General features: G+C 37.2%; 1 protein-coding gene across 1 annotated transcript in view; it reads right to left on the reverse strand.

Moving 5' to 3' along the window:
* Positions 1–12,668, reverse strand: part of LOC126160183 (protein winged eye) — a 193,429-nt gene that overhangs the window by 48,870 nt on the left and 131,891 nt on the right. Inside the window, exons 10-13 of the mRNA XM_049916890.1 lie at positions 12,042–12,110; positions 9,816–9,904; positions 8,290–8,679; positions 5,501–5,659 (exon numbers count right to left, since the gene is read on the reverse strand). Of these exons, the coding sequence (XP_049772847.1) occupies positions 5,501–5,659; positions 8,290–8,679; positions 9,816–9,904; positions 12,042–12,110 (707 nt within the window). The remainder of the gene's footprint in view (positions 1–5,500; positions 5,660–8,289; positions 8,680–9,815; positions 9,905–12,041; positions 12,111–12,668) is intronic.

Raw genomic sequence — 12,668 nt, forward strand, 5'->3', positions numbered from 1 at the left:
CATTGTTTGTCGCATTCTGATAGTGAGTGTTTATGGCCTGTCGCCGCTCGTGGCATGGATTGCTTTTGTGCGCGCTACCGCCGCTTACAATTAAAAAAAAAAAAAGAGAGTAATCGTCTCATTAGCGAAACTATGGCAAGAGACTGCTATTTGTTGTTACTTACACTGCTGCTTTCTTTGATAATGATCAACAAGAACCAAATAATAGACTGCGTATGATAGAACAGGTTCTGAACGAGAGTTAGGCGAAAATGTTTCTCCGTTTGAAAATCTTTGCGGCCGCTTCTTTAGTACATCAAATTCTGCACAGAAATTAGAGTCATCTTAGAATTAAAAATCTAGTCAGTTGCCGTTCTTCATTTCTGACTGTATCACTATTAGGCATAAGAATAATACGAATATAAACATGACACGGTACGTATATTCTTCCGCGTTTGCTGTTTTCTCACTCCAGTTTCGTAGTTTATTAGGCAGGCAGGATTTAAATGAGATAGCAGCAAACACGAAAGAATACATGACAAAATGTTGATATTCGTATTATTCTTATGGTGAAGAGAATACTGCATGTGATTCACATTTCATCAGGTTCCTATTAGCAACCATCTCTTCTCACAGGTAGGAAAAAATTCAGAAAGTAGAGTTTGCCATATTGACAAACATCCCAAACAGTCTTGCATGTCGGATTTTCGTAGTACATTGAAATTCTGCTACATTCGAAGATGAACAATACGGAATTTGTATTTACTTCATTGGATAATGTATGAAAATGCAGTGGTTGAAACTCGGGGTGGAGAAAAAAAGCTCGTCTTCCACCTTTTTTTTTTTTTAATTTATTTACTGATGCGGAGGTTTTGGTGCCAGTATTTATCTTTGTGCCTACAAAGCATGCCTATGTAGCACTACATATATTCGACGGCAGAAGTTAGTTGTGGCGGCACCTACCAACATTTTTCAGAACTTCCACTTGCTTTGCACTCGATTCTAAGCCTCAGGCGGCTTTTTAGATTACAAAAACCGGAAAAAAAGTGCGGCTTAGATTCGAGTAAATACGGTATCCAAAAATTTGGTGTGTGACACAGCAGGCCTCCTGCCATCAAGTTTGTTTACCATGTTGCTGTGCAATACAGCACTCCATTCTTGTTCACAGAATTCCACACCAGATGTCCCTCTGGTAATGGTCCAGCCCTTGCCTGTGAGACACCACCGGACTCCGTCCAGCTCATCGTCAGCACTTTTGGCATCAGTGCAGTCATCACTGGTCCTGTCGTGGCTGGCCTGTCCTGTCTGCTATCCAGGCAGTCCTGCCATGTCCAGCTCTTTGCTAATCTCCAGCCCTATCATATCTGGCTCTCGCAACGCTTCGTCATAGTGGGCACTCGGTACGTATTGTCTCACAAGGACAATTCAGTTGTACTCTTGTGTGGACCTTTTTCATCTAAAGCCGTACCAAGTTAGTTCATGGCTAATAAACAGACAGCAGTTATTCCAACAAATGCATATTTAGCACCTTGGTACACCACTTGGCCAAGGTAACTTCAGTAACTACCATAAAATACCTAGGAGCTGCCTAAAGTGTAATCACCACATAAAATTAATTGTAGAAAAACAGATGCCAGGCTGAGATACATTTAAAGACTCTTAAACATTGTAATTCATCCCTGAAAGAAATAACTTTCAAAATACTTGTTCAACTGATTTCTGAGTAATTGTCATCGGTCTGCGACTTTTACAAGGTACTCACTGTAAAGATGACACACTGAGATGCAGACAAGCAAAATGAAGAGACAGCTTTCGGTCCAAGTCATCTTCAGAAAAGAGAACACACACACACACACACACACACACACACACACACACACACACACACACACACACACACACACCATCTCCCGCACCTCAGAGTGGAATGCAACTGTCACACTAATAAGCAGCAATCTGGTGTGGCACAGGTAAGGGTGAGTGATAACACATTTCAGGTGTGGGGAGGGATAGCACATTACAAGTGTGGGGAGAGAAGAGTGCTGTCTGGACGAGTGTGCAGAGACTAGATAGAGGTGAACAAAGGGAGCACTCATCTGCAGCTGATTCTTGGGGCTGGTGGAAGGACTGGGGTTGTGTTGGGAAATGGCATGGGAGATCTGTTTGTTGATTATGTCTGGGCGATAGTGTCTGTCTGTCTGTCTTGTCACTGCAGATACACCATCCCCAGGTGGCCAGGCTGTATACCCATTACTGCCTTGGACTGGAACACTGAACCACATCTTTTGAAAGGGCTTTGATTACCTACCATAATGTCCTGACATGAGGAACATCCTATCCACAATCCTCCCCACCCCTCCTTAAGCGGTGTTCCATTGCCCACTCAACCTCCACAACATCCCTATGCCACTCCCAATCATAACCCTTTGTCAAGGGATCAAATCTCTGTGGAAGACCCATGTGCAAGACTTGTCCTACCATCCAACCCAGCACTTCCTATTCCAGTCCTGTCACAGGTTTATCTTAGTCCATCAGATGCTGGGCCACCTGTGAAAGCACCAATGTATATACCAGCTCTCCTGCAATCATTGTACAGCTTTTTATATTGATATGACACCAACCAGCTGTCCACCTGGATGAACGGCTCCTGCCAAACTGTGGCCAAGAGCATCATAGACCAACTTGTGGTACAACATGTAGCTTAACGTTAACATGCTTGATTTCAATAGCTGCTTCACAACTTTGACCATCTGGATCCTCCCCTCAACCACCAGCTTTTTTGAACCGTGCAGATGGGACTTATCCATACAGCATATTCTTTGTTCCTGAAATTATCCTGGACTGAATTTACAGTAACCAACTGTCCCAACACCTTCCACCCAACAATCTTCACCCCCCCCCCCTTTCCATTCACCTCTTCCCTATTCATGTCACCTCACCCTCACTGTGTGCTGCCTTCTGCCAACTCACTCACCCTTCTTTCCCCCTCCTTGCTCTCTCCTTTGTCGGTCACCCTCCCCCTCCCCCCCCATCACCCTGCCCCACAGCCTCCCAATGCTGCATCTGGCAGTCTTGTCATGCCTACATCTAGTCCCTGCACACACTGCCAAAGAATGCTCTTCTTTCCTCCCCACCTGTACACTGCTATCTCTCCACCTTCCCTGCCCCACTCGAGACTTCCACTCAGCATGACAGCTGCATTACGGTCCAAGCTGCCATAGATGTCAGCCGTGTGTGTAAGGTATGTTTGCTTGTGTAAAGATGTGTTTTCTCTTTTCTGAAGAATGCTTTGGCCAAAAGCTAAATGTGTAACAGTCTTTTCACTGTACCTGTCTGCAACTCAATTTGTGATTTTTATGGTGAGTAGCAATCCTAATATTTTTGCTTTAATGTTTCCTTCTTTTTCTTTCTTTTTTATGCTTGTTATTTGTCTCACTGCATCATGAGAGTCATTTCACATATGATGCAAATATTTTATTTCCTTATTTACATGTTTATTGGGCATTATCTCTTCACAGTCCTTCAGTATAACATCCTTGCTTCTCGATGACCCATGTCCCAATGCTGGAGGAGTTTCGTAGTTCCATCTAACATGCCATCTTTTTTTCAGCTGCCAAATGACTCAGATAAAAGGGGCAGAAAGATCTTCCAGAGATGAATAGTAATGTCTTGCATATGTTGCTCCAATGCTGGGAATAAGTCAAAGTTTGGCAGATTAATATCAGGACTATAGGGCCAACAAGGTAACACTTACCAACCACATTTGCATTGTTTGGCAGTTATGACATCAGTGTTGTGCAGGCAAGCATTGTCATGAACAGTTAGTGACCAAACCATGAGCAACTGTTATCAGTTTTCTTTTTTTCATTTTTCTGTTCAGTCGTTGAATGAATTAATGATAATATACTCCTGTTACATAATGTCCAAAAGGATCTCAGCCTATAATGAAGACTCCACTGGAATCATAAGCCAAGATCGTCATTTGTTTGACCTTTGACTTCAATAAAAATTTATTTGATCATTTGACTGCGATTTCAACTCTGGATCAAAGTCTCTAACCCACATTTCATCAACAATTTTACACAAGAAAGCTTTACTTTCAATGTTATATCTGTATTCCACTGAGGTTGCAACATCTGGCCATTTACACTTCTGTTCAGTGCAGAACCCATTACAATGAAATTTCTCTGTTGTTTAACTGATTTGTCAAAGCACGGAACACTGATGTTGATGGAAGCCCTGTAGCTTCATAAATTTATTCATGTGCTACATGACAACTTCTTGAAGACCATCTGTCACAAGTTTAACAGTTTGTTCATCCAGTGACGTTTACCACCTTCCTGGTCTTGAGCCACTGTTGATCTTACATGACACTCACATATGTGATTAGCCAAAATGTGAAACTGTGCACTGGTCCACTATTAACTCACCATAAATGTCACTTAATGCACAGTGTATTCTGGCCAGAAATTTTCCTCATAACATTTTGATCTTAATGTATTGATCTTGATCACTGACAGTCACAGTATCTGAGATCAGTGTGGATCCCTTTTGTAACTTTCTTTATTACCAAACAAAACATGGACTTTTTCAGTAAGACTAGCTCTACAGCTGACTTAACTGACAACATCCAACACATTACTCACACCACAGTATTACTAACCTCTGCACAGTTTTTGAAATCTGTTACTATCACTGGAGGAATATTTTACTTGTTTGATGGAAAACAAATGTTAAGTAATGTCAGATATAAAATAAGTGTGAAATAATGCTTGAAGTCCCATAATTTTTTCCTCTTTATTTACAAATATCAGACTTTTGTAATAGCTTATGTCATTGTAACTACACAATTTTCTTATCATCGAGTTCCCTATCCTTATTACTGAATTTTGAGTTTACCAGTTAATCTATCAGCAAATGCATTTGATATTTTCTTAAAAGTATTTCCATTTACTTTTCCTAAACCAATAACATTTTTTTCATGTATCCTTCATAATCTTTACATTTTTTCAGAATTTCTGTATTCTCTTTTCATGACTGCATTCTCGTGTTTCCAGCTAACAAATGCTGGAGTTTTAATCTAAGCGGTTAGTTAATTGATTCTTGCTCCTCCTTTCCTGAGCCTGGTTTCACTTCTGTTTAATGATTTTTGTAACTTGCCTTTCTCTATCTCCTGCACATCTATCCTCTACATTCTCCTATGTTTTATCAGTCTATTTCTCTCAAGAAGGAGATTTGGTGCCTCCTAACCCACCTGATGCTATTTCAGCATCAACCTTTTCTATTACAAATAAGTGTGTGTGTGTGTGTGTGTGTGTGTGTGTGTGTGTGTGTGTGTGTGTGTGAGTGAGTGAGTGAGTGAGTGAGAATGAGAGAGAGAGAGAGAGAGAGAGAGAGAGAGAGAGAGAGAGAGAGAGAGAATTTATGTGCTCTTGAGGTAATATAATTTCTGTAATACAAGCAGTAAATTCTGTTGCTATGATTTAAAACAAATTTGAATCCATAAATGTTTGGTGGCTACCTTCTCACTTTTGTTCACCCATGGAATGTATTTCACTTCTTGTTTGCTCACTGCTGGCCTCATGTTTTCTGATCTCCATTCTAAATCATGCTCATTATCATTATCGTCATTATTCTCTTCATCATTGTCATCATCATCTGCCCAAGACCAGGTTTTCACCTGCAGATTAAAAAAATTTAAATATGCTAATTAAGCTACTTTTCATGTTTATACTCATATTCAGTATTTTGTGCACTGCAGACAGTAAATTGGTTCACTATTTAAGTAAAACATTTCTTTGAGTACAACCACTATCAATCACAAGCTTTGAATTACTACTGTGTTGGGTGACATCAATGCACCATGAACATACTGCCAATCCAAAAAGAAGGATATGTTTGAAGGTCTGTTGCAGTTACAGCAGAAGAACTGCTTAGCAAAAAAAAAAAAGGCGCACGTACCAAGGTTAAATAACAACTGCAGAAGAGAATCCAACTATTTTAGGTAGATGCAGTGTACTTTGGTTTCCTAAAAAAATATGATCATGTGTGGTATCAAGTGAAATTTGTGACTGGATTGAGGACTTTTTGATAGGGAGGACACAGCATGTTTTTTGAATGGAGAGTCATCATCAGATGTAGAAGTAACTCTGGATGTGCCCCATGTGTTGTATATTAATGACCTTGCAGACAATATTAATAGTAACATCAGGCTTTTTGCAGATGATGCAGTTATCTACAGTGACTTACTATCTGAGAGAAGCTGCATAAATATTCAGTGAGACCTTGAAAAGATTTCCACAGGGTGCTAAGATTGGCGACTTGCTCCAAATGTTCAGAAATATAAAATTTTGCACTTCACAAAATGAAAAAAAACATAGCATCCCATGACTACATTATCAATGAGCCATTGTTGGAATCAACCAACTCGTACAAATACCTGGGTGTAGCACTTTGCAAGGATATGAAATGGCATGATCACATAGGTTCAGTCATTTGTAAAGCAGGTGCTAGACTTTGTTTTATTGGTAGAATATTAGGGGAGTGCAATCAGTAAACAAAAGAGATTGGTTACAAATCACTCATGCATTCAATTCTAGAATACTGCTCAAGTGTGTGGGACCAATACCAGACAGGACTAATGGTGGATGTTGAACGTATACAGAAATGGGCAGCATGAATGGCCGCAGGAATGTTTAATCCATGGGGGAGTGTCATAGAGATACTGAAGGAACTGAACTGGAGGACTCTTGAAGACAGACAAACTGTCTCGAGAAAGTCTATTAGCAAAGTTTCAAGAAACAGCTTTAAATTATTACTCCAGGGATATACTAATGCCCCCTATGTATTGCTCACATAGATATCGTGAGGATAAGATTGAAATAATTACTGCAGACACAGAGGCATTCAAAAAATCATTCTTCCCATGCTCGATATGTGAATGGAACAGGAAGAAACCCAAATAACTGGTACAATGGTATGTACTCTCTGCCGTGCACCGCATGGTGGTTTGGAGAGAATATATGTAGAATGGGTATAGATGTAGAAGCAATGAATTGGGCAGCTGATATATATGAAGAAATGGAAGATTGTGAATTAGCGGTTTTCAAAAGCCACACTATTCCAAGCCAACTGCAAGAGTGACCATTAATTTTTTACCTCACTGAAAATGTAATTTGAACAATGGTTTTAATTAAACTCTTTATGTTGCCCGAGATCAATTACAAATATACATCAAATGATCACTGAATTATATCCCACTTCAGTAAATAAACTCTGCCATTGTCAACAGATAATTGGGTTTTAATCGTCATGTGGAAAGAATTGCTTCTCTTGCTATTTCATGAAGGGCAGCTAATATGGCCTTGTGACTTCACTTGTGGGAGTTTTAGGAACAACTATAGCTTAAGCCTCAGCACAGCTAAATGACAAACTGATGGATAAGGAAAGCACGAAAGCTTCATAGTTGGCATGAGTACTTGCTTTGGTGACCTGTATGTTCTGTCAGTTGCAGCAGAGTAGATCAGTGACCACCCAATATAAAATGGATCAAACCAAGATCATATCTCTAACGAACATGAATCACAGTCAACACTGATGACATTTAGTTTGGTGTACGAATATATAAATGAGATGTTTGATTACTGGAAAACATATCTACTGGTCTAATGAAACATTACTCTCTTATCCTATTAGTATGGCAGGTGCTCCAAATTATGATCACCTAGTGAACTGAGTATATCTGATATTTCAGCAAATTTTCTGAAATGAAAAGGTACCTTTCAACTTGCAGCTTACTACAACATATGTCCTGTGGAAGAATTGTTGAAGGGCTAGTGACTTTCATATCTTTTGTGGGTGACTTTCATATCTTTTGTGGGCTAAAAAAAAACACGAAATCTCAATCATGTTGACCATATGTGCAACTCATGGAACAGTACATTTGATTGCATGATAAAACCTCAATTTTTATATCAACATGGGACAATACGCAAATGTGCTGTTATTGGTCATACCACATAGCTAATACTTCCATATTATATACAAAGCTCATCATATCAGGAAGGTGAAAGGGCTGCCTACGCAGTGTGGGGGTACATTTTCAAAATTCACTGTTCATTGAGCACATTATGTTATCCAATTATTTTCTACAAATAATTCCATTTATAATGATCTAAAATTTCTTATTGAATGATTTTGTTATTTCTGAATGACGAAAGATCTAATTTACACATATGTTAACACAACATTCACATAGTACTTAACTGTACTGTACTCAAACTATTTAAAAAATTAATGTCTGTAACTCACCTTAGCTTCAGCTTTCAGCTTTGGTCTTATCTTTGGTTTGTGGTCAGTTATAGGCAATTTCTTGATTGTTGAAATCATATGTGCAGCAGTTTTGTTTTGTTCTTGGGAACTTACTAAAGTGCTGTCAAGTCTTGGGTGTGATAATAAAAAGCCCATAAGACCATTCTTTGTTTTTGGTTTCTTTGCTACTATCATTTCTGTGGTCTCAACCTTCCCATCATCAAGCAAATGTTTTTTTGGTCTACCAACTTTTCGCTTCTTTGATGAAGATAAAACTGGAGTAGTAGTTGCTGTAGTTGTAGTAGTAGTTGAAGTAGTAATAGAAGCCATAGACACTACTGAAGTAGTTGTAGCAGTGGTAGCAATAGATAATACTGCAGCATCTGTGCCCTGAAAACAATTTGAGAGAGAAAATTAAGATCCAATAAAATACTATTTCACTGTTTTTTTAATGTTTTACTGCTAACTACAACTAAATCATAAAAATTTCATGGTGCTCATCATCTTCCTGTAAGAAGATACATACTCTGCACATATGAAAATACATTAACTGTATTCGAACAGAGTCACCGCTTTCTGACAGGTACTCTGTTTAAGATAAAGCATGGTTTAAAGAGCGTCTGAAAAATTTTTTGGTAGGCAATACCGTCTACTCTACGGATGAATATCTTAACAGATACTGTTAGACCAGATTGGGTAAATATGTCTTAAGAGTTCAGTTTTGACAGTAATTGGTCACAAGAGTCAAGATTAGGTATGTTGTGTGCGATAAACTTTTTAAAAGTGCATGACACTGTTTCATTCTAACAGTGCATTAATTCTGCAAATATAAACAGTTCCAGTTTACTGTAACGTATTCTCATATTTTGACAACCTCCCGAGAAATGATCTGGGAAGTGAGTATTATATTCGAACTTTCTATTTTTTTTAATGTTATACTTTCTGATATGTTAGACACCCACAAGAATCATCTCATTTTCTGGTCTATGGAATGAAAACTAAATATAATCTAATGTAATGTCAGATGTTTGCTCCATCATACGAACTAATGTTATAGTTTTATAATCACTGGCGCTATAGACGTCATACTGTGACTGATAATCTACCATGAGTAAGACAATTTACAACTATTATAGACATATTTACACTTTGTCTCCATTAAGAAACTATTGAATGTAAGGAGAGAGACGTGTAAAGAAAGACAGAAACTAATAAATAGAGGGAGGTGGACAGAAGGAGAGAGGAGGGTTTATTATAGTATCACAAAATATACGTGTTTACTTAATACCTCTGACTTAATATTACAGTCTCACAATAGTAATGTGTGATTATAAATGTTACAGAGAAAGGTAAGATGAGAATTATTTTGTTACGTAAAACATGTAGTTTCTGTCCAATAGAGGAGAACATACTAAATATTCTTACAATATATCACAATAGTTAACAACTACACACTACTTTTTATTTATTTTTTTCCATCAGTGTTTCAATTACACAATTCTAGTTTGAGAACAGCAGGGCCTCACCTCAACTGATGACAATTCCTTTTCTTGCTGTCTGAGGACAACAGGTGGCTTTTCCGACATCTTAAACCAGGACTGCACGTCACAGTCTCCTGAGAAAGTTAAGGCATCAATTTAATGGCTGTTCCTGAAGTTTTTGTAATTATATGTATGTAAAAAGTAAACATATCTCTCCTACATAAGTGACTGGACATCATTCAGACAAATATAAAAGAATGAAAAATATAGTTAGACCAGATATCTAAAATTATTACGTAACTTAAAATTTGTGTAACTGTCTAACGGACTGTAAATGTATTGAAAAAGTAACCAACGTATTTATCTTTTACATAATTGATAAAGCATTTACAGACCGATAGGCATAAATGATGAATGAAAAGTAAATTTTATGTATAATCATTGGTTACCAGATAATGTAAGTACTTAATAACAGAGAACTTCATCCTAATATTTGATAAAACATGCTCACTCAAGAGCACTTGTTTTTCTATTACCATGACTTATAAAAGGGTAGACTTTGTACTTTCTTCTAAACCAAGATATGTTAGAAAATTTCAAAATAAAAATATTATATAGGTGTCCACTACATACACATATTTTCTGAATCCGTGCTATGTATCAATAAATCATTTTCTTTGATGTAATTCATAATGCTCAAACACAGTGTATGTTCCAAAACCCTGCTGTAAATGGATGTTAGTGATATGGGCCCGTAATTCAACAACCGTACTGTGTCCTTGACAAAGTTCAACTAACAGAAACTGAATAAAAAATTAAAAATCTTTGAAATGTGTAATTAAGGGGAATCTGATGGAATATTCCCTTTATAATTTCAATTTTCGTGTATATTTATTATTTTAATGTGTTTTTTGAAGGTGTTATAGTAGCTGCTTAAACTGGTCATACCAGAAAGAAAATAATTGGTACCTGAACAACAACATGAGGAGTTTGTTGTAGGGTATTAGCTAACCATTAATAAGTTTCATGTTACCTGGACCTTGTTGCATTTGTGAGGAAATGTTTCAAGAAGCAATATATTAGGACCACAAGATATACTTTTTAAACAGATTTATGTAAGTTAAAGGGCAATTGGTCAGTTTACTACATGAAGGCATTCAAATAATTTTACAAATTTTATGATTCCAATTAACATGATCACTAAGCAAGGTGTAATGTAGAATATTTGAAGGTAATCTCAAATATGAAGCCATTAAAACAGAAACAGCTGACATAAACTAGAATAAATCCATAAATAATGGATGATTGTGTACTTCAAATTAAAAATTTCATGGAACCAAACACAAATTCTCTACTTGTGGCTCTCTAAGCTAAAATTAAAAATTCCATTCACGAGCATCGCACTTCTGGAAATTTTAACTTACAGCTGAGGAAGCTAGTAACTTTCCTACGACTCAACATTTAGGATTTCCTTCACACAGTGCTTCTCCTACAATACAATGTATGTTCATTCACTGCTAATGAGCATATAATTTTTAATACAGATTACATACAGTCATTTCTCTGAATGCTATGTAACCCAAACTATAATGAACCACTTTTAATTATTTCAGTGTAAACAAAATATAATAAAAGAAAATGCATGCACATAATTGTTACTACATTAGTTACAAATATTTTATGAGTTTTTACTCCCACAGTGTTTTCCTAGCTCCATAGGTCAGACTGTGCTCAGTAGCTCCGAAAAATTATTGCAGGACTGCTAAATGAATGACTGTCCTCTTCTAATTCTGCATTGTACTATAACTATTGAACTATCTTGATAAGTCACAACAAACTCATCTGGACACAACAGATTAAAACAAAGAAAAAGAAGCTCCTTTAACAGGAATTAGCATGCCTGTTTTAGTGCTAAATGGCAACAACATCTATGAATGACTGTCTCTGTAGCTTCACATAAGCTGCTAATCCAATATTTCATTTATGACACACTTACACAAAACTAAAAAATATCATTTATCAGATGATGATAAACTAAAAGGTTTTATTCCGATTCCCTTCTGATCAATGTATTGTACTTACAGTCGAAAAGTTACTCCATTAACTGGACACTATTAATACGGACACGCTATACGTGAATCTACTATTGTACTAAGAACACAAAACTTTTAAGATAAAGTGTAAAGTAAACGAAGGACATTAGTTTAAGAGCAGGCATTTACTGTGGAGGTCTGGATAAAGTGCGGATTTCCCGAGCCAGAATACACTCACCTGGATTGGGGAGGCGCGAGGAAGGTTTCGAGCCAAATGTGTGACACGGGAGGCGGCACAAGGAAAAGGCTGCAAATCAAGCACACAGAACTAAAGCACCAATACCAAGCCAGTCCCAAGCAAACTGGAACGATTCTGTCTTGTAGGAGGTCCCAATGTGGGCTGACAAACAGTCAAAGTGCATGCACACTATGAAATACATTCAAAACCAAAAATAACAATGATGATAATAACAACAATATTAATGCTATTGTGGTAGCATTATTCTATCAAACAAAGAAATTATTTTCTTTATATGAAGAGTCATTAATACAGAAGATGAAGTTATTTTCTGAACTGAACAACACTGAGAAGAGTGACAGTTATGGAAGATGAACTATCTTAAATATTCCAACACTTACATTTTCAATTCTGGGCTGAATGATGAACACCATTCTCAAATTTTATTAATACATTTAACCAACAAAAACTTGCTAATGGTTTATAATGACAATTTAAATAAAAATGTGTGTGTGGTGCATGTGTGTGTGTGTGTGTGTGTGTGTGTGTGTGTGTGTGTGTGTGTGTGTGTGGAATACATATGTTCTAACAGCCTTCAGTATTGACAGTGTCTAATTTTACAGATCA

The sequence above is a fragment of the Schistocerca cancellata genome, chromosome 2, assembly GCF_023864275.1.
Source record: "Schistocerca cancellata isolate TAMUIC-IGC-003103 chromosome 2, iqSchCanc2.1, whole genome shotgun sequence".
Classification (NCBI taxonomy): Eukaryota; Metazoa; Arthropoda; class Insecta; order Orthoptera; family Acrididae; genus Schistocerca; species Schistocerca cancellata.